We start from the raw sequence: 22,040 nt of genomic DNA, 5'->3' as shown, positions 1-22,040 counted from the left end.
GAAGGGTGGTAAACAACATATTTATCATTTCTCCTAACAATATTATATGGCCTCATATCACACTTAATAGAGTGAATATATTATAATATGTAATGAGAGTAATTGATATTATTTGGAAAATTTGGCTGAATATGTATCTATTAAATAAAATTAATTACTTAAACTAAAGTTAACGTGTATTTTTTGTGTGCCAACTTTTGAGTATACTCCTAAATTATCCCTTTCATTTAAAAAGCCCAATAGATTTTAAGTTGGACACATTTGGGTGTAGGTCTGACACCAATGGTTAGTTAATATTTTTATGTCCTAAATTTAACTAGAATATCTCAACTTATTTAGCCTTTACGAATCTTAGTCAAAATCACACAGGGAATTAATTTTTTTGACTTTTTAAAAATCGAGTATAACACCTCAAATTATTCCTTTCATTTCAAAAAGCCCAATAAAGAAACCCGCTTCTATTCTCTCTTTCCCTCTCGCTCTTTCTCTCTCGCTTTGTCAGTTTTATTCTCACCCAACCGACCACCACAAAACACTCCAAATTCATCAATCGCACTGCTATACCACCACCCACGACCCTCCCTTTCTTTGGTTCTCTCCGGTGTGTGGCTGACTACCCACGACCACCACTGTTGAACGGACATTACGAACGATTTGTGGTTTCTTTATCTTTTTTGTTTACTTTTTGGTAAAAAATTGACTTTTGGTGAAATTTATGTTTTTTGTGTTTTTTTTTTTGTATATTGTCTGAGATAGTAGTGTAATTTGGAGGTTAGGAATGAAAGTCTGATGGTGGTAAGATGGTTGATAAAGGCACGATATGGTTCGATAGGTGCTTAAAATTTATGTCATAGAAGAAAGAGAGAGTGTGTGAGATTTTTTATATAAGAGAGGTAATTTGGCCAAACTACAAATATATCTTTTATTTTCGTTTTTTTCTTTAATAAATTAAAATTCCAAAGATAAAACTATTTTAATAATTGCTTCATCGGTTTTTTTTTTTGAAATTTTGGTTTTATTTTCGATTTTTATACATAATCGAAATTAAAAGTTTTTATATTTATGCGGGATACATAACCGAAATTAAAAGTGTTTATATTTATGTCATCGCCTTAAATGACTTCGGTTGCGATTTTTAATAAAATCCGAAGATAAACTGGCCTAAAAACCGAAGATAAAGGCCCTTTCTCTAGTAGTGTGGGGAGATATGAAAAATAGACCTACATTGCCAATAGTGATTTAATTTAGTTTATGTTGTTATTTTTCCTATTATTTTATCAAAGGAAAATTTAACTTTCTATGTATTTATTGGATTAAAATTATTTCTCTAAACCTAAGTTAACCCATATGGGTAGAATCGACTAATGTTTTATAAAACCCAATTCTGCCCCTCCCATTTCAAACACTTGACCCTCTCTCTTCCTCCCTTTTCTCTCTCGCTCTCTAAACTCACCCCAAGGACTTGACCCATAACCCACCACCCACAACCTCGGTCTCTTTTCTCCACGACTACCGCGACCACAAACCCAACGACCCACGTGCCCAATGATCACTGGACCCAACGACCCACGGACCCAACGACTTCTCCATCAACTACGACTTCTCCATCGAAAATATTGTCAAAGGAATAAATTATATGATTTAACGTCTGTTATCTTTGAGTTGATGTTAGATTTAGCATCGAAAATGGTCGGAACTGAGTTTTGGGTAGAAAATTGATTTTTCTGCCAGGCCCAATAGTCGTACGATGGTGGCATGATGCTTTCATATTGTTAAAATGAGTAAAAGTTGAAGATGAAGGTCTGATGGTGGCTCGATGCTACCGATAAATGTAGGATATGGTTCGATGGTAGTTTGATGGTGGTCCGATAGTGACATAATGCCTTCCTCACGAGCTTAATGAATGGAGTTTAACATTTATAAATGTAGAATATGGTTCGATAGTGGCTAATGGTGGTCCGATAATAGTATGATGCTATCATTTTTTAAGTATACAAACATAAAAAAACAAGTATCATTAGGCTACCATCGGACCATTATTAGACTTCCATCAGAGTACCGTCAATATAAATGAAAATAGAAAGTATGGATAGTGAAATTAGTAGAGCTGAGAAATATATTATAAGTATTAATTAAAGTATTCTTTTTTTCTTTTTTTAATTTAATAAGTTTGTGTTAAAAAAATTTAATATGTAAGCATATAAATTTAAATTTCTCTTACCGAATTTCCCTATTATATGTATGGTTGGTTGGTAATGATGGTTAATGGTACCTACATAACATATATGTGTAGTGTAGTGTAGTGTATGTATGAATAGGGATAGGCATAGGAGTAGGCCATATATAGGAAGGATAGGAGTGAGAAAAGGAAATTAATTAGGAAAATGAATTCACGTGTAGCACATGTGGGAAAGTTGAAGCTGGTGGAGTGGAATGGAACACACAAGCAATAATATTCCATCTATTATATATATACATGTATCATGTATGTATGTATTAGTCTTCTCTTCTCATTTTTTTTTAATAAATAATTACCTCATCTCACGGATCTTGCCTCTCTCTTTCCTATTCTCATGAGCAAAAGTAGAACCACACACACAATTAATGGGTATATATAAGTCTTTTTAATTGTAGATGAGTTATATTATAAACACTACTGGAGAGATAGAGAGAGAGAGAGAGAACATATATAACATACCATATCATATCATATCCTATATAGGAATTTATACATGGCATCTTGGAAGAAGACCATTGCAACTCCCTTCAAGAAAGCTCGCACTTTCTTCAATCACCAACAATCCACTACTACTAATAACAAATCTCATCATCATGACCTCCAACTCCAAGGTATATATGTATAATTGTATATGACTATCATATAAATATATATATATATATATATATATTATTGAAAGTGTGATGATATTGATGTATGTATGGATTGTATATGCAGAAGAAGAAGAAGAAAACAGCAGGGAGAGTAATAGAATATTGGTGATGGATCAGCTTGAGGGTGAAGTCATGGCATGTGCTTATGAAGATGTCCAAGTCATGTGGTCTATTCTTGACAAGTCCAACTCCAACTCCAACCCCAATTCCAACACCAATCTTCTACCATACAAAATCACTTCTAATTAATTACATTACATTATTATGTTAGCTAAATTAGGGAATCCCTCTGATCAATTAAAACAATTCATTAAAAATGATCACTGTGAGATTATTAAATTATCAATTAATATCATATCTTATATATCTAGTTGTACTACTTTCTTCTTCATCTTTTAATTTTAGATGCCTCAAATTACACTGAATATATAAGATATGAAAATAACGAGTACTTGAAGAATATAGTATATAATATATGCGAGTATTGTAAATAGTATAAAATAGACACAGAAAAGTATAGTACTTCAGCATGAGCTTCGGGCTCGGCCTGCCTAATCCACTGTTGAAAAGAGTACTCTAGCTCTGTTTCTTTATTCAGATCAGCCCCCTTTAAATGGAGGGGGAAGCCTCTACTTATAAGTAGTAGGCATCGATTACAAATAATGGTCATAATGAGACCGTTACAAAATAATGGTAATAATAATAATAATAATAGGCTTATTAATCAAATTAATTACAACGATTATAAAATATGTGTAATGTTTGTCATGAATGCTCCTTGAATGTTTGACTGTTGACTTCCGTTGATTAGTGTATGTATTTGCGCCTTTTCCTATTGATTCTGCAACTTCATCAAATATGCGAGGTGTGCCTTTCTTAATATAGCGAGGTCTCTTTTAGTTAATATTGCGAGATTCTTTCTTTCGGTACTGCGAGTACTATAATATTGCGAGCCACCTTCAATACAGCGAGTTCTCTATAGACAAGTCCATCTCGTGGGGAGGGTAAATTTATGCTGATAACATTTGGTAATTTGAAGTAAGATAAAACCTGTTTTCCATGAAGTCATTATCATTAAAGTCTCTTACATGTTTTCTAGCAGATTATATAATACAAGTTTGAATAGAGTTTTGGTACAGTTACACAAGTATCAAACTTGTACTTGGTCACCTAACAAATCTTACAATAATAGAACAGTAAACAAACATTTTGAGTCCCATAACAGAACATAATACAAGAGAAGAAAAAAGACACATAATCAAGCCCTGAAAAGTTTTGTTGCTAAACAAAGACTCCTGACATAGATGATATGCTTCATTGGGGCTTGGGTTGATTAACCTGGACCAACTTTAGGGATGTCATAATGTTCACTCATGTTAGCAAGATACTGATTGAAATCCTGAATCCTATCACGGTGAGACTTGTTAGCAGTCTTCGCCAATCTCTGGTTATCGATTCTCTCTCTTTGTTCTATGTATCTTTTCTCAGCAGCTGTCATATTCTGATCATAAGAACTGCCATTCTTTCCTTCTTCACTTGATTTGTTGTCGTTGTTGCGGCCATCGCTATCATTGATTTCATCCTCCTCAAGAATGCCACTTCCACCACCTACATAATTCATAATATGATAAATATCCAAATAGTTATGAAAATTTATAGCAAGAAAAAAGGTGTTTTTACAGATTCAACAAGTTATAGGGCATAGCATAGGTCGATTAAACAATTTTTAATTCATGTAAAACGATTTCTGCCATCAATTTCAAGTGTTGAACATAGAAAAATAGGGAAATAACAGCCTTGAACAACAACAACTTCAAAAAGAAAGAAAAGTAAAGACAAGGTACCATACCAGCAGTTGAAAGATCATCTTGTTTGATTACAGAGTTTTGATCTTGAAGAAGCTTCTTATGTTTCTTCTTTTTCTTCATATCGCCAGCCTTAACATCCAGAGCCTTTCCCTTAAGCTTCAGCTTCCCACCAACCACGTTATCATATGCTGACATGTTCACTGCCAGGTGATACAAACAAAACAAACAAGAAAAAAATTGTTACCACCAAATAAAGAACTAAGAAAATCAGTTCATTTCAATGTTATTTTACATTATCACAACATTTATATTAGAGTGTAGAGTGTGGTCTAACAAAATCAGTTCCATAACATAACACACAGCAAAATCACCCACAAACCACCATCAAATTTTGCATACTATTAAAACTAAACACCCAATTCGAGAACTCCTATTATAAAACAAAAATGCAAATAAAGTTAAATATGACAAAATAAGAAAACGTAACCCACTGATAGCCTATGGATTACCTTTTTGGATGCGGTACAATATCAGAAGTTACAATTTTTGCCTACACCCATATAATCTATAGTAAGAAACATAATCAATAAGATTATGAAACTTAGTTCGATGATTTATAAAAAGAAAATTTGTCACACAAGTCAAATTTGTCAAACTAACAATGTGAAAAACTAAAATTTACAAAAAACTTCACTTAATTTACTCTATACTTAATTTACTCTATGCGACCATGATGCTTCCTAAGGATAAGAGAGAGCCAAAAAAAAAATCTTTCGTGTATAATCAATCCTGCATAATCTCGAATGTTATCAGTTCGAGTACGTAGACCAAATAATACAATGCATAAGTGGGGAAGTAAAATTAAGCCTTGTTCATACATAGGCTTCTGAGCCTCTTTTCTCCGGCACATGATACAATTAATACATAAGCTCCGCACAAGAGGCCAATGCATTAATACTATGCCTCTCTCAATTATTTATGCATAAACCAAATATCCACCAAATCCCAAACAACTTCAAAACAATTCCAGTGAAACAAAGTACGCAAATTTCATTTTCGTTGATTAGAAAACAAGCTTAAAAACTGCATATATCAAGGGTTTGACATCCATGAAACGATGTACGAAAACCCTTTCCTCAAAAAAAAAAAAGAAAAGAAAAGAAGCATAAATAGGGATTCAAAGCTTGAGATTTTCTCGTATGTATATGTATATGTATATGTATATTATCTATATACAATTACAGTAGAAGAGATTTTAGATTGAAATTCAAAAGTGATTCTATTCATACCTGCCTTCAGTAGAGACGAGAGTTTATTTTTTTGACAGAAAAAACTTTTAACACAGATAAATAAATATAAAAGGGGAGTTCTATTTACACCCCACAAAATGATAAGTACACCCCATTTTTATTTTATGTTAATTTCAATACTTATTTTGATTTTATTTTCATAATTTTTTCTAACTCATGTATATTTTTTTTTAATTTTTTCTAAGAAAATTTTATATAATTTTTTATTTTAATTTTTTCCTCATAATATTTAAAATATAATTTATTTTTATTTGATAGGTATATTTTTTAAGAATATGAATTGGAAAAAAAAGTTAAAAAAATTTAGTACAATTAAAGATATAAATTTTATATAAAATAAAAATTATTAAAATGGGGTGCCTTTAGAAAATTTTGGGGTGTAAATAAATTAAATAATAAAAAGATTTTTACTATTATAGCCTTGTATTTCAACGAATTTGAAAAAGGGTTTTATGGTAATTTTGAAAAATCATCTTTTATTTTAATTTGAAAATAAAATATAATAAAAGTTTCTTACTTCTTCTTCTTCTTCTTCTTCGAAGCTTAACCTAACCAAACCAGGAGAGAAGAGACTATGTATTGTGTAACCCTAAAGCACAAGCTACTCAAAATCAACATACTCACAACAGAAAAAATTTATGTTATTGCTTCACTAAAATAACATGAAGACTGAACGGACCCATCGGACATAACCCTCTCTCTTCGTCTCTCTCAAACCGAAAGGAAAAAAAACCCCAGATCTGATGGTCGGACTATGGGGTCCGATGGGTCCGACCAATCGGACCCATCGGACCCCATGGTCCGACCATGGGGTTGTGGGATGCTGAGATAAAGAGAAAGAGAGATGCAGAGAGAGTTTGAGGGGTATTTTTGGGGTTTTGAAAAAAGTGTCATATTTTTTTAGTTTAAAATGTATTGGTTTAAGAATAAATTATTTTAATTTTTTAAGTATAGAAAATTAAATTTCTCTAAGAAAAATTCTAGGTTGATGTTGTTTGTTAATAATTACATAAAATATAAATTATTATTTTTTGAAATAAGAGATTTAATAATTATTTATTTTTTTTTCAAAAACAATTATTTATTGTATTATAATTAGTTTATTTTTAATTTTTTAATTTTTTTAATATGTAATAAATAAGTAAATATGGTTTTAGTATAAAAAAATTATTATAGTCGTTTAAACAAAATATCTTTTTCTAAAAGTTGGGTTGGAGTAGCTTCAGCTTCTCCGAAAATTCCTCAAAAAGCTATTTTTTAACTGTTTACCAAACACATTTTTATCACAGCTTTTTCAAAAAGCAGCTTTTAGCTTTTCCAAAAGTTGTGCCAAACGGGCCCTTAATGTGATTTATTATTTTAGGTGATTTTAGTTAGATATGGATAAAGAATGGATGAAAGGAAATAGATTGTCTAAGAAATATGAAGAGGGTGTTGAGTATTTCATGGAATTTGCCATAAAAAATGACGACGACCCTAATATGATACCTTGCCCATGTCTGATGTGTCAAAATTTTAAAAAGTTGAGTGGTGTAGACGTAAGAGTACACCTTTACAAATTTGGTATAGATTCGTCATACAAAAATTGGATTTGACATGGTGAGCAGTCGACTTGACCAAATTCTTCGAAAAGAGCTCACAGAGAGCATGTATTAAACAATGATTTTCATAGTGACATGTTTAACAATGTAGAAGAAAATTTTGCGAAACGCCCAGATGAATTTCTAAGATTGATTGAGGAGTCCGAAAAGCCAATTTATCCAGGGTCTAAGGTTACAAAAATGTCATTCTTGGTTAGGATGTATAATTTAAAGGCTAGAAATGGATGGAGTGACAATGGGTTTTCTCAACTACTTTCTTACATGTGTGAGATTTATCCTGAAGGTAACAATATCCCTAGTAGTACTTATGAGGCGAAGAAGATATTGTGATCACTGGGCATGGAGTATGAAAAGATACATGCATGCCCAAATGATTGCATTTTGTGTAGGAAGGAGTTTGTTGAGGCTAGTAATTGCCCTGTGTGTAAGTACTATCGATGGAAGTTGAATGATAATGGGAAAGAGCTTAAAATTGGCACTCCTGCAAAATTGTTGTGGTATATTCCCCTGATCCCTAGGTTTAAGCGATTATTTCGCAGTCCAAAACATTCAAAGAGTCTTGTATGGCATGACGAAGAGAGAATTAAGGATGGAAAATTGCGTCGTCCAGCGGATTCTCCATCTTGGAAGAAAATTGACGATATGTATCCAAAATTCGTTTCGGATCCTAGAAATCTTCGTCTTGGTCTTTCTGCAGATGGAATTAATCCTCACAGTTCAATGAGTAGCAATTATAGTTGCTGGCCAGTCAATCTTGTTATTTATGCATGAAGTGAGAAACTTTTATTATATTTTATTTTTCAAATTAAAATAAAAGATGATTTTTCGAAATTACCATAAAACCATTATCAAAATCGTTGAAATACTAGTATGCCTATCTCAATTATTTATGCATAAACCAAATGAGGCCAAATCGTCTGTCCCTTTACTCTGTCCCAATTCCTGTCCCTCCACTCAAATTTTGACACCTCATCTAAAATGACAGCAATGCATTTAACAGTGTTAGTTTCTCTTTCTAAATTACACTACCCCCTTTTGTTCACAATTTTGTCCATTCTTTATTTTTGTTTTTTTTTTCTCTTTAAAAAAATTCTTTTCAAATTCTATAACATCTTTTCGATAAGTTCTAGCAGAAAAGTTCTGGGAAAAATAAATCTATACAAATACATGTACAACCTATTTTGTTTTCATTTTCCTATCGTTGTTGTATTTTAGTTTTTCCTTCTCTTTGCAAATGGTGTTGGACAAAAAATACTCCAAGAATATTCTCGTAGTTGATGAATTAATTTGTACTAAATTTGTGGATTTATTAATTTTCAGGTTTCCTAATTCCCTAAAATCCATTTCTAGTTCATAGAAAGACAAATCTCAAAATTAACACTAATCCCAATCTGACCAACAATTACCGTACAACTTATGATAACAGTCAATAACAGCCACCATTGCATTAATTGTTAAATCAAACTATATATATCATTTTCCTTTTGATTATATATATAAAAATTGAAGGCATATATTTCAACTAAATCTGGTCTATTGGAAATGTGAACTAATTTTTGATTGAAGCTAGTTTCCTTTCTTAAAAAATATTGACAGAAAGAGTTGTAGAGAGAGTACCCAGTTAATGACAGAAATGTTAATTGTTACTGTTAAGGGAGATTTTTTTTTTAAAAAAAAAAAATAAATACATAAACGAAGTGAAGTAAGTGTAAAGTCCGTTAATTATATACATGAGAATGTAAATGATGTAATGTAAATGATGTACTAAAAGATGATTGCTGGGACAGAGTAAGGGACAGAAAAAAGGAACAGAAGATTTGGCTCCAAACCAAATATCCACCAAATCCCAAACAACTTCAAAACAATTCCAGTACGCAAATTTCATTTTTGTTAATTAGAAACAAGCTTAAAAACTGCATATATCAAGGATTTGAAATCCATGAAACGATGTACGAAAACCCTTTCTTTACAAAAAAAAAAAAAAAAAAAAGAAAAGAGGCATAAACAGGGATTCAAAGCTTGAGACTTTCACGTATGTTATGTATATGTAATTATGTATATACAATTACAGTAGAAGAGATTTTAGATTGAAATTCAAAAGTGATTCTATTCGTACCTGTCTTCAGTAGAGACAAGAGTTTTTTTTTGATTGAGAAAGCTTTTGACACAGATAAATAAATATAAATATTAAATAATAAAATGATTCATTTTTAGGGCATCTCCAATGGAGAAACCCAAATTTAATGTTAAATCAACACCAAAAAAACTATTATTTTAATATTAAATTTTTTTCAATTCCAACCACAACACTAAAAATTATACCAAATTTTATTTTTTTTTATTATTTTATAATATAATAAGAATTTTTTAATACTAAATATACATAATTATTTATTTTTTCTTCTTTAAAGTATTATTTAATACTAAATATACTAAGAATATATTTAGCATTAAAGAAGAAAAAGTAAATAATTATATATATTTAGTACATACACAATTGATGATTTTAGTAAAATTGAATGGAATTGGATAGAAGTTATTGTATCCAATAATCTCAATAGTTCGGGAGAGATTTTTAATCGCGCAAAAAATTCAAGACATAATTTAATATATGTCAAAGTTTAAGGATAATTTTTTTTAAATAATAATAATAAAAATAAACAATAATACAACTATAAATAAGTTATAAAACAAAAAAAAAAAAATAATAATTTAATAATTTTGTTATTCAAAAAACAAATAATTTAATAAGTTTACTGAAAATATATTTTTATAAATAAAAAAAATCAAAATTAAAAATAAAATAAAAAAAAAATTTGATTTTTCTTCTTTGAAAGATCATATACTTTGGAAAAGAAATGCAACTCAAAATACTTGTTTGTCAACATTACATTACATTGCACGGGAAGAAAATATTCCGTGAGAACTGAATACACAATGCTTATTGAATCAATAAAATCTTACAACTCCATACATGACATGAAAACCTCAAAGAAAAACACCATATATATATACTAGGTGATTGTTACGTGACAAGCCACTTAGTGTTAGTTTTATTTAATATTTTAATTTTTTATATTAATTAATAATTAAAATAGTATAATTATTTGAACGATTTGTTTTATAAAAATAAAATATGTGTCAGTATATTTAGTAAGTAAAACATAGTTGTGTTATAATAATGTATGTTATTAATAGTAAAATGTACATTAATCTTCTAATTGAAAAAAGTTCTATTATCTCATTTCATATTTAATAATAGCTACACAACTATATATTTATAGACTTTCACATTCTTTGCAAATTACTAATAAGCACCAATAATATTTTCATATTCTAATATTTTTCAACCTTCTCCTCTTGGTGATAAAATTAAAAATAAAACTAAAAATAAGCACAATAAATACTAATTACAGCCCATTTCATTTTTTTTCTTTTATTATTTTTTTAAGCCCAAGCCCAAAAATCTCTAAGCCAACCCAATCAATCTTCTTTTATATTATCTTTTGTAGATATTTTATCTATATTTTTCTTTTTTAAAAAATAAATAAAAAAATTATTAATATTCTCCCAAGATAGGTTTGTTAGAGAGATATGTGGCTAAGATGATTTTTTTAATTTAAAAAGAGATTATTAATATTTAAAAGATTGTTTATTTAAAAGATTGTTTAATTTTTTGGTTTAATTATTGGGTTTATTTTTTAACGGGAGATCAAATAATCGTTAAATTTAACAGAATATTCTTTTACTCATTTATCTCATTTGGACCTGGTGTCGATTTTGTAGCTCTGTTGAAGGACGTCATCATAGGGGTCCCTACGACCCGGAACCTGGCTAATCTGAGCATCCCAACGGAGCTGAGCGTTGTGACGTTCGAAGGTCCAAAACCCGTACGGACGAAGAGGGTAGCTCCACATCTCCTTGGTCTTACCGCACCGGTCCTTCACCGCATATACATGTTCCCTGAATTTCCGATCCCTTTCTTTTGGATCCTCCATCAACTTCAGTGCCAAATTCTCAGCAAATTCCATTATGAACCCCATTCCTCACCTCCTTATTGAACAATCTTCTTTGCTCTAAGGTCGCAAACTCTGAAAGAAGCTTCAACCCTTCTGGAAGATGGAATTTGGGGATTAGCAGACCAGCAGTTTTCTTTTCTTTCTTCTTTGCTCGTTCGATTTTTTTCTTCTTCCACCGCGAAGCGCCAAAACCCAGCGGAAAAAGCCCACATCTTTCAGTGAAACCGGCGCCGGAAAGCACGTTCACCGTACTGGGTTTTTGGATCATCAAGATTTGGGTGATCTTGCCTTGATTCCTGGAAATTCTCAACTGGGTAAGCTTTGGTTGATCGGCAAAATTTTCAATCGTTTGAAATTTATGGAATTTTAGCTTTGAAACTTTTTTGGTGTTATGGGTTTTTGTGTTTATGTAATATCTTTGTTTTATTTAGGCTGATTAGGAATTTTGTCCATCAACCTTAAATTTTGTAGGCAGTTCGAATTTCCTATCAATTTTTGAGATCGTTGGATTTAAAGAGTTCTGTCCATTTCTAGTAATGTGAATTGTTTCATTTCAAACTTGATATCTGCCATATCTTACTCCGTAAACTTTAATCCACGTCAGATTTCCATTGGTAAAATTGGATAAAAGTCCCGAAATCTAACATTCTCAATAAGACTTGGTTCGGCTTATGTCAATGTTCGGATGTCAAAAATCTTAATTAGTCTTTTATTTATGTGTTAAAAGTTTTGCCCCAAAACTTGGTTTTACTGTCAATTCAGATAATTTGGTATCTTTTCGGGGCCTAAAAATGAGTTTTTGATTGTTTTTTGGTAGGTTTCTGAAAAATGGGAACTAGCAAAACGGAAGTAAATCTAAGAAGATTACTTGCTACTGCCCCTAAACAGCAGAACCAAGCAAAGCTTATTCATGTATATATACTTCTTCAACTCTTAACTTCTCTAGCTTTTGTTTAAGTTTTGAATTAGCTTCATTTTTTGTCCTCTCATTGTTTTACAGTATGTTGCTACTTTAAGAGAACAGTTAGAACAATTAGCTGAAGAAAGAACAGGAGAAGGCTTACCAAGGTTTGTTCACCTATTATTCTTCTTACTCTTTATATATATACACACACTTCCAGTAAACCTTTTGAATTATTGAATTCCATATTTGAAATTGAAATGAAAATTTCAATGTAGTATTTTTTTTATGGTTTGAGATTGGAGTGAGCTTACTGATTTGATTGACTATTGGGATGCTGCACAACAATGTTAACATGGGTTTAAATCATTGGAACTTATATTCAAGTAAAGCTTACTGTTTCAAAAGTTCTGTTCTGCATTAGATCAAGTCTTTTTGTGTGTGGGGGGGAATTTGATTCTAAACTGTGAGAAATTTACGTTGTTGACTCTTAAGAGAGTTTATTGGGTGAATGAAACAGTCTGGAACAAGTTCATTACCTACCAAGAAATATCTTTGTGATGTGATAGGTCCATGGGTATAATAAGCCAGTAATTTAGGGACTTTGAGTTAGCTCTTTCTGGGAAGGAATATTTGATGATACATGGAAGATCCAACTTTATATCTGATACTATGGATTCAAATTATTAATGTTGTCTGGGAGAAAAAAAAATTAGAACTGCATTGTTGAGATCGATTCTCTACTCCCATCATTTTCTGTTCCGCTCCTCTTTCCTGCGTTTTTTCTTTCCACCCTTATTTTCCATTGTTAGTTCCACCAAGACTCAGTTGCTCCTTTCATTTTCAATGCTAATGTTTTCTTCTGTTAACTTTATAATTTTCAAGTAGGCTTATTTAATTGTTGTTTTCTTTCTTTCTAGAGTTTCAAAAGCTGTGGTGAGTGACTATTCAGAAAAGATTGAAGCCATTGCTTCCAAATTAATTTCCATGATGGTATGTACACATGTATATGTAATTTTATTCTATTATGGGGTCATTAGATTTCTTTAGGATCAACATAGTTTAACTTTCTTGCTTTCAATCTTTTTAAGGGATTTTTCAAATTGATTTAATTCCTTTGCTTTGTCTATGCATTCAACTTAAGGATGAAACAAAATAATTATTGCTTTGTTGGACTATTATATTATGTCCAGCCTGATTTGGAAGTTCCCCAAGAGTCCTTAGCAAGTACTTCTGTTAAAGGAAGCTCCGTTGAATTAGAAGAAGAAACTCGCATTTCCCCATCTCCAGGACTGAGAAGGAGATCTGTGTAAGTTGATTTTTTGTTGTTGATACTGTAGATTTTGCTTGGCTCCTATAGATGATCGTTTTCACGTTGTTTCGTGTTTATTAATTTATTGATTTATGCAGGCCTGGCTCAAATTTTGAAGATAAAGTTGAGGCTAATGATGCTAATTCTTCAGCACCTATCAAATTGGATGCCATGGCACAGGCACATATCGAAAAGCAAAGGTATTTACTCTTCTTATATTTGTACTCATTTCTTGCATTTTGTTCTGCTTTCTGATAGACCCCATTATTAGTATGGTGAGGTTGAGTATAGCAAATAAAAGAGATGTGACTAAGTGTATTGAGGAGAGTTGAGTGGTAAATAGAAAAGTTATGCAATGAATTGAGTAAAACTCTTTGCATCAAAGGGGCCTAAGGGCTCCCATCAATTTGTAATCAGTTTTCTCATATAGTCAATATAATACTCTACTTACTGTTTGGCTACTATTTGCTACTGTTTCATTGTTCTTGATGCTATTGTGAGTCTGTTTTGCTGGTTGGTTTTCTTGAGTTTGGAGTACTCGGTTCTCATCACTTACACTTTTTCTTGACTACAGTTGCATTCGGTTCATAGCGTGGCTGTTCTCATGAAACTTTTTATAATAATAACTCTGAAGTAATCTAATAAAGTTATGGTTAGTTGAGTTCATTTAATGGAAAAAATACTAGCTCCATTGGCTCCAATGAGAACAAAAAACTTTGTTAGAACCAAGTTAGGGGAGTGCAGGTCATGAATCGAAACCAATTGCTTCGGCTTTGTTTTTGGCTTTTGAACATGCTATTCTTTGGTAGTTTGTTCTTGTAGAGTTGTATAGATGAAAGAAGACCCGAGGCAGGTAGCTAAGCAAACCCAATAGAACAGTAACTGAATTATAGAATAGTAAAGCTATAGAGCAGTAACAGAAGTATTGAAGAGATATTATTGATTGGTAGAAAATATCAAGAGTTAAGTTTCACGGGAATTCGAGAGCCTGGGACTCTCCATGACGCTGTGAATCAATTTTGCTAATCTCAGTTAGATTAACCCTCTTCTACTAATATCCTGGGGTCTAACCGATCGCTGCAGGATCGAAAATTTATTGACACGAATAGTGTTTTTGGTCATGTAAACAGTTACATAACCTTATTAATTTTGTGTAATGGCTATGCTTAGGTTTTGACATTGTTACTTTTGTATGAGAAAGTAAATCTCTATAGAAAAATGGCTCCATATCAATATATGTTTTGGTTACACTTGTATCTATTTATTTAAGAAATCATAATTACTGGTTTTTCTTGTTCTGCTATGTATAATAGGAAACTTCAAGAGGACTTAACTGATGAAATGGTTGGGTTAGCTAGGCAACTCAAAGAGAGTAGCATTTTGGTGAGCCAGTCAGTGCAAAACAGTGAAAAGGTCAGATTATCATATCATAGTTTTCAATTCTTTATGTAACAGTTCTTAAATTAAATGCTGTATTATAATTTGGCTTTAAGATTACTGAGTTAAGGCCTAACTTAACGACGGGGCAGCATGGCTTGAAATCGTGTTTTAGAGGTTGAAAAAAGAGGAATATATTTATTGTAATACATCAAGCAATTATCTTTGATAATCAATAAAACAGGAAATGCCAGATGCATGGCTTTGAGTAATAAGTTACAGAAACCGGTTCCCTGAGAATTCGATGTTATGTACAAGTTCTTGCAATCGCCACAAACCATCTGTTTTTCACTTTGAAGATATCATTTTAATTTCCAAGCATTGAGTTGCTGATATTCTCCAGTTTGTGTGTGAGCGCAGATACTCGATTCGACAGAAGAGGCCATCGAACGTAGCTTGGCAAGCACCGGTCACGCGACTTCCCGGGCATCGGAAATATACTCAAAGAGCTCTGCAACATCATGCTTGACATGGCTATTGATGTTTGTTATGATTTGTATCTTCATTATGGTTGTGCTCTTGATTCGTGTCACTTGATTTAGCTTTGCTTTGCTTAGGAACATCCCTTTTGGGTTTTCTCCGTTTCTTTTCTAAATTGATTGTGTATTTGTATTCCAAAGTATATAAAGTCTTTTTCTGCCCTTTTCTAATCAAATTATTAACAGAAAAATTAACTGTAATGATGCATAGGATGTGATGATTTGGTTGGTATACAATAATAATATTTAATTTAACTAACATCAATTATTGATATGAGTGTGTTTTGTTTGATGATGAGAAAGTCAAAAGTAGAATCATATCAATTCTCTCACAAACAACACATATATAAATATATTCATTTTCTATATCTCTAAGCTTTTAAATGCCAAAATTTCACTAGTATCATGAGGAAGAAATAGCTTTGTTTTTGTGTAAAACAAAAAGAATATATATTTATTTTGAGTAGTTTTTCAAAGGGATAAGAAAAAACGTATTAAGAAATTATATGTCTAAGCATAATTGCATAAGTAAAAACTATGACCCTCATTAGTGTTGGAATATTTATAACTAAATTTGTCACCTCAAGGTAATAATTCATTGGAAGATTTATTGTTTTTATTTTTTAATCACAACTAAAAAAATTAGAGCAATTTGCGGCGAAACCCCCTTATGTTTTGATTTTTATACACTTAACCCCCTTATCTTTATTTTTGGTGGCAAAACCCCCTTATGTTTTAATTTTTATACACTTAACCCCCTTATCTTTTTTTTTGGTGGCAAAACCCCCTTATGTTTTAATTTTTATACACTTAACCCCTCTATCTTTTGTTTTGGTGGCAAAACCCTTCAGTTTACTTTTCTTTGCAAATTTAAAGTTTTAGTTAAATATTACCGTTAAATACTAACTGGATTACTACTGTATCGACTTCGAGGTTTTACCGTTACATATACAAAGGTGTATACAGTGGTCATCCAGTTGATATTTAACGATAATATTTAACTGGCGTGTCAAATTTGCAAAGAAAAGTAAACTGAAGGGTTTTGCCACAAAAAAAAAAAGATAAGGGGGTTAAGTGTATAAAAATTAAAACATAAGGGGGTTTTGCCACCAAAAATAAAGATAAGGGGGTTAAGTGTATAAAAATCAAAACATAAAGGGGTTTCGCCGCAAATTGCTCAAAAAATTAATCTTTTTTTTGGGGGTTTTAATTTTACATTTTAAAATAGTTTTTTTTTTTTTTGTATATTTTTACGGAAATCTACATAGCAACACATATAACAACTAACGGAACAATCAAATTGTAATCCAAATCCACATAGCAACTACCGGAGCAACTCAAACCGTAAAAATTAAAAATAATATATGGGGTAATTTTTTTTTTTGTTGGAATTATATACACAATTTTAAGTTGATAAATATAAGCATATTAGAATATCATGTTAATTTTTTTATTTACGAATATTAGATTTGTATTTTTTGGGGTATTTATGAAAAAAATTCTTTGTTATATTTGTGCACTTTTGAATGGAAATTTGACTGTAATGATCATTTTAATCGAAATAGTGCAAATCCCACATTTCTGATAGTGGTACCCCTCTATGAAATGTGGCCCGGACCTATCTCGGAATATTTTTTGCCACTAATCACAACGAATTCGTACTACTAAGACGTGAATAAAAAGATTGGTTTTGGGTTAAAATTTGTGGAAATGGCCCCCTAATTGAAAATATTCTTCTTTTCAGGGGAAATTTTAACAAGTTTTTTCTTTACTCTTAGACACGTTAGTTTTCTATTAAAATCTCACCCTACACATCTCCAAAAATCGTGAAATTTCACGGGGACCAAGCCAAGACCGTTTTGCATCACTTTTCTCTTGGACACATTGAGAGAAAAATTAGTTTTCTTGCACTAACGATCATTTCAATCGAAATAGTAAAAATCCTACATTTCTGATAGTGGTACCCCTTTGTGAAATGTGACCCGAACCAATCTCGGAATATTTTTTTCCACTAGTCACAACGAATTCGTACTACTAAGACGTGAATATGAAGATTGATTTTTGGTTAAAATTTGTTGAAATGGCCCCCTAATTGAAAATATTCTCCTTTTCAGGGAAAATTTTAACCGTTTTTTCCTTACTCTTAGACACGTTAGTTTTCTGTTAAAATCTCACCCTACACATCTCGAAAAATCGTGAAATTTCACGGGGAAAAGGCGAAGACCGTTGTGCATCACTTTTCTCTTGGACACGTTGAGAGAAAAATTAGTTTTCTTGCACAAACGATTATTTTAATCGAAATAGTGAAAATCCTACATTTCTGATAGTGGTACCCCTTTGTGAAATGTGGCCCGAACCAATCTAGGAATATTTTTTTCCACTTGTCACAACGAATTCGTACTACTAAGACGTGAATATGAAGATTGGTTTTGGGTTACAATTTGTTGAAATGGCCCCCTAATTGAAAATATTCTTCTTTTCAGGGGAAATGTTAAAAAGTTTTTTCCTTACTCTTAGACACGTTAGTTTTCTATTAAAATCTCACCCTACACATCTCAAAAAATCGTGAAATTTCACGGGGACCAAGCCAAGACAGTTGTGCATCACTTTTCTATTGGACACGTTGAGAGAAAAATTAGTTTTCTTGCATTAACGATCATTCTAAGCGAAATAGTAAAAATCTCTCATTTCTGATAGTGGTACCCCTTTGTGAAATGTGGCCCGGACAATCTCGGAATATTTTTTGCCACTAGTCACAACGAATTCGTACTACCAAGACGTGAATATGAAGATTGATTTTGGGTTAAAATTTGTTGAAATGGCCAACTAATTGAAAATATTCTTCTTTTAAGGGGAAATTTTAACAAGTTTTTTCCTCACTCTTACACATGTTAGTTTTCGGTTAAAATCTCACCCTACACATCTCAAAAAATCGTGAGATTTCACTGGGACAAAGCCAAGACCGTTGTGCATCACTTTTCTCTTGGACACGTTGAGAGAAAAATTAGTTTTCTTGCACTAACGATCATTTTAATCGAAATAGTGAAAATCAAACATTTCTGATAGTGGTACCGCTTTGTGAAATGTGGCCCGAACCAATCTAGGAATATTTTTTTCCACTTGTCACAACGAATTCGTACTACTAAGACGTGAATATGAAGATTGGTTTTGGGTTACAATTTGTTGAAATGGCCCCCTAATTGAAAATATTCTTCTTTTTAGGGGAAATGTTAAAAAGTTTTTTCCTTACTCTTAGACACGTTAGTTTTCTATTAAAATCTCACCCTACACATCTCCAAAAATCGTGAAATTTCACGGGGACCAAGCCAAGACAGTTGTGCATCACTTTTCTATTGGACACGTTGAGAGAAAAATTAGTTTTCTTGCATTAACGATCATTCTAAGCGAAATAGTAAAAATCTCTCATTTCTGATAGTGGTACCCCTTTGTGAAATGTGGCCCGGACAATCTCGGAATATTTTTTGCCACTAGTCACAACGAATTCGTACTACCAAGACGTGAATATGAAGATTGATTTTGGGTTAAAATTTGTTGAAATGGCCAACTAATTGAAAATATTCTTCTTTTAAGGGGAAATTTTAATAAGTTTTTTCCTCACTCTTACACATGTTAGTTTTCGGTTAAAATCTCACCCTACACATCTCAAAAAATCGTGAGATTTCACTGGGACCAAGCCAAGACCGTTGTGCATCACTTTTCTCTTGGACACATTGAGAGAAAAATTAGTTTTCTTGCACTAACGATCATTTTAATCGAAATAGTGAAAATCAAACATTTCTGATAGTGGTACCGCTTTGTGAAATGTGGCCCGAACCAATCTAGGAATATTTTTTTCCACTTGTCACAAAGAATTCGTACTACTAAGACGTGAATATGAAGATTGGTTTTGGGTTACAATTTTTTGAAATGGCCCACTAATTGAAAATATTCTTCTTTTCAGGGGAAATGTTAAAAAGTTTTTTCCTTACTCTTAGACACGTTAGTTTTCTATTAAAATCTCACCCTACACATCTCCAAAAATCGTGAAATTTCACGGGGACCAAGCCAAGACAGTTGTGCATCACTTTTCTATTGGACATGTTGAGAGAAAAATTAGTTTTCTTGCATTAACGATCATTCTAAGCGAAATAGTGAAAATCTCTCATTTCTGATAGTGGTACCCCTTTGTGAAATGTGGCCCGGACAATCTCGGAATATTTTTTTGCCGCTAGTCACAACGAATTCGTACTACCAAGACGTGAATATGAAGATTGTTTTTGGGTTAAAATTTATTGAATTGGCCCCCAAATTGAAAATATTCTTCTTTTCAGGGGAAATTTTAACAAGTTTTTTCCTTACTCTTAGACACGTTAGTTTTCTATTAAAATCGCACCCTACACATCTCGAAAAATCATGACATTTCACGGAGACCAAGCCAAGACCGTTGTGCATCACTTTTCTCTTGGACACGTTGAGAGAAAAATTAGTTTTCTTGCACTAACGATCATTTTAATCGAAATAGTGAAAATCTCTCAACTCTGATAGTGGTACCCCTTTGTGAAATGTGGTCCGGACCAATCTCGGAATATTTTTTGGCACTAGTCACAACGAATTCGTACCACTAAGAGGTGAATATGAAGATTGGTTTCGGGTTAAAATTTATTGAAATGGCCCCCTAATTTAAAATATTCTTCTTTTCAGGGGAAATTTTAACAAGTTTTTTCCTTACTCTTAGACACGTTAGTTTTCTATTAAAATCTCACCCTACACATCTCCAAAAATTGTGAAATTCCACGGGGACCAAGCCAAGACTGTTGTGCATCACTTTTCTCTTGGACACGTTGAGAGAAAAATTAGTTTACTTGCCCTAACGATCATTCTAATCGAAATAGTGAAAATCTCTCATTTCTGATAATGGTACCCCCTTGTGAAATGTAGCCCGGACAATCTCGGAATATTTTTTGCCACTAGTGACAACGAATTTGTACTACTAAGACGTGAATATGAAGATTGGTTTTGGGTTAAAATTTGTTGAAATGGCCCCCTAATTGAAAATAATCTTCTTTTCAGGGGAAATTTTAACAAGTTTTTTCCTTACTCTTAGACACGTTAGTTTTCTATTAAAATCTAAACCTACACATCTCTAAAAATCGTGAAATTTTACGGAGACCAAGCCAAGACCGTTGTGCATCACTTTTCTCTTGGACACGTTGAGAGAAAAATTAGTTTTGTTGCACTAACGATCATTCTAATCGAAATAGTGAAAATCACTTATTTCTGATAGTGGTACCCCATTGTCAAATGTGGCCCGGACAATCTCAGAATATTTTTTGCCACTATTCACAACGAATTCGTACTACTAAGACGTGAATATGAAGATTGGTTTGGGGTTAAAATTTATTGAAATTGCCCCCTAATTGAAAATATTCTTCTTTTCAGGGGAAATTTTAACAAGTTTTTTCCTTACTCTTACACTCGTTAGTTATCTCTTAAAATCTCAACCTACACATCTCCAAAGATTATGAAATTTCACGGGTGCCTAGCCAAGACCGTTGTGCATCACTTTTCTCTTGCACACGTTGAGAGAAAAATTAGTTTTCTTGCACTAACGATCGTTTTAATCGAAATAGTGAAAATCTCACATTTCTGATAGTGGTACCCCTTTGTGAAATGTGGCCGGGACCAATCTCGGAATATTTTTTGCCACTAGTCACAATCAATTTGTAGTACTAAGAAATGAATATGAAGAATGGTTTTGGGTTAAAATTTGTTGAAATGGCCCCCTAATTGAAAATATTCTTCTTTTCAGGGGAAATTTTAACAAGTTTTTTCCTTACTCTTACACTCGTTAGTTATCTATTAAAATCTCGACCTACACATCTCCAAAGAACATGAAATTTCACGGGGGCCTAGCCAAGACCGTTGTGCATCACTTTTCTCTTGGACGTTTTGAGAGAAAAATTAGTTTTCTTGCACTAACGATCGTTTTAATCGAAATAGTGAAAATCTCACATTTCTGATAGTGGTACCCCTTTGTGAAATGTGGCCCGGACCAATCTCGGAATATTTTTTGCCACTAGTCACAATCAATTTGTACTACTAAGAAATGAATATGAAGAATGGTTTTGGGTTAAAATTTGTTGAAATGGCCCCCTAATTGAAAATATTCTTCTTTTCAGGGGAAATTTTTACAAGTTTTTTTCTTACTCTTACACTCGTTAGTTATCTCTTAAAATATCGACCTACACATCTCCAAAGATCATGAAATTTAACGGGGGCCT

General features: G+C 32.2%; 4 protein-coding genes across 7 annotated transcripts; 2 read left to right on the top strand and 2 right to left on the bottom strand.

Annotated features, from left to right (window-relative positions):
* The first annotated feature begins 2,499 nt into the window (after positions 1-2,499).
* Positions 2,500-3,271, top strand: LOC115723323 (uncharacterized). The gene is made up of 2 exons (XM_030652758.2): positions 2,500-2,850; positions 2,957-3,271. Exons 1-2 carry the CDS (start codon positions 2,733-2,735, stop codon positions 3,139-3,141), a joined length of 303 nt encoding a protein of 100 aa, XP_030508618.1. The 5' UTR covers positions 2,500-2,732; the 3' UTR covers positions 3,142-3,271.
* Positions 3,272-3,945: 674 nt separating this feature from the next.
* Positions 3,946-6,096, bottom strand: LOC115723322 (uncharacterized). Of its 4 annotated transcripts, none has more exons than XM_030652757.2 (3): positions 5,990-6,096; positions 4,742-4,900; positions 3,946-4,500 (listed from the first exon to the last, which is right to left on the bottom strand). In XM_030652757.2, the coding sequence occupies exons 2-3, from the start codon at positions 4,893-4,895 to the stop codon at positions 4,226-4,228; spliced, it is 429 nt and encodes a 142-aa protein (XP_030508617.1). In that variant the 5' UTR covers positions 4,896-4,900; positions 5,990-6,096; the 3' UTR covers positions 3,946-4,225. The 4 variants fall into 4 exon arrangements, with proteins under 4 accessions (XP_030508617.1, XP_060959526.1, XP_060959525.1 ...); XM_061103543.1 differs by having other exon boundaries at positions 5,994-6,014; XM_061103542.1 differs by having other exon boundaries at positions 5,210-6,001.
* A 5,273-nt stretch (positions 6,097-11,369) lies between these two features.
* LOC133030741 (uncharacterized) lies at positions 11,370-11,654 on the bottom strand. The gene has a single exon (XM_061103545.1). It carries the CDS (start codon positions 11,652-11,654, stop codon positions 11,370-11,372), a length of 285 nt encoding a protein of 94 aa, XP_060959528.1.
* A 151-nt stretch (positions 11,655-11,805) lies between these two features.
* LOC115715312 (uncharacterized) lies at positions 11,806-16,031 on the top strand. Its single transcript, XM_061103541.1, has 8 exons — positions 11,806-11,944; positions 12,448-12,542; positions 12,631-12,698; positions 13,452-13,524; positions 13,725-13,840; positions 13,942-14,043; positions 15,157-15,256; positions 15,641-16,031. Exons 2-8 carry the CDS (start codon positions 12,459-12,461, stop codon positions 15,815-15,817), a joined length of 720 nt encoding a protein of 239 aa, XP_060959524.1. The 5' UTR covers positions 11,806-11,944; positions 12,448-12,458; the 3' UTR covers positions 15,818-16,031.
* The last annotated feature ends 6,009 nt before the right edge of the window (positions 16,032-22,040 follow it).

The sequence above is a fragment of the Cannabis sativa genome, chromosome 9 (assembly GCF_029168945.1).
Source record: "Cannabis sativa cultivar Pink pepper isolate KNU-18-1 chromosome 9, ASM2916894v1, whole genome shotgun sequence".
NCBI classification, from domain to species: domain Eukaryota; kingdom Viridiplantae; phylum Streptophyta; class Magnoliopsida; order Rosales; family Cannabaceae; genus Cannabis; species Cannabis sativa.
This window is presented reverse-complemented; position numbering and strand designations above follow the sequence as displayed.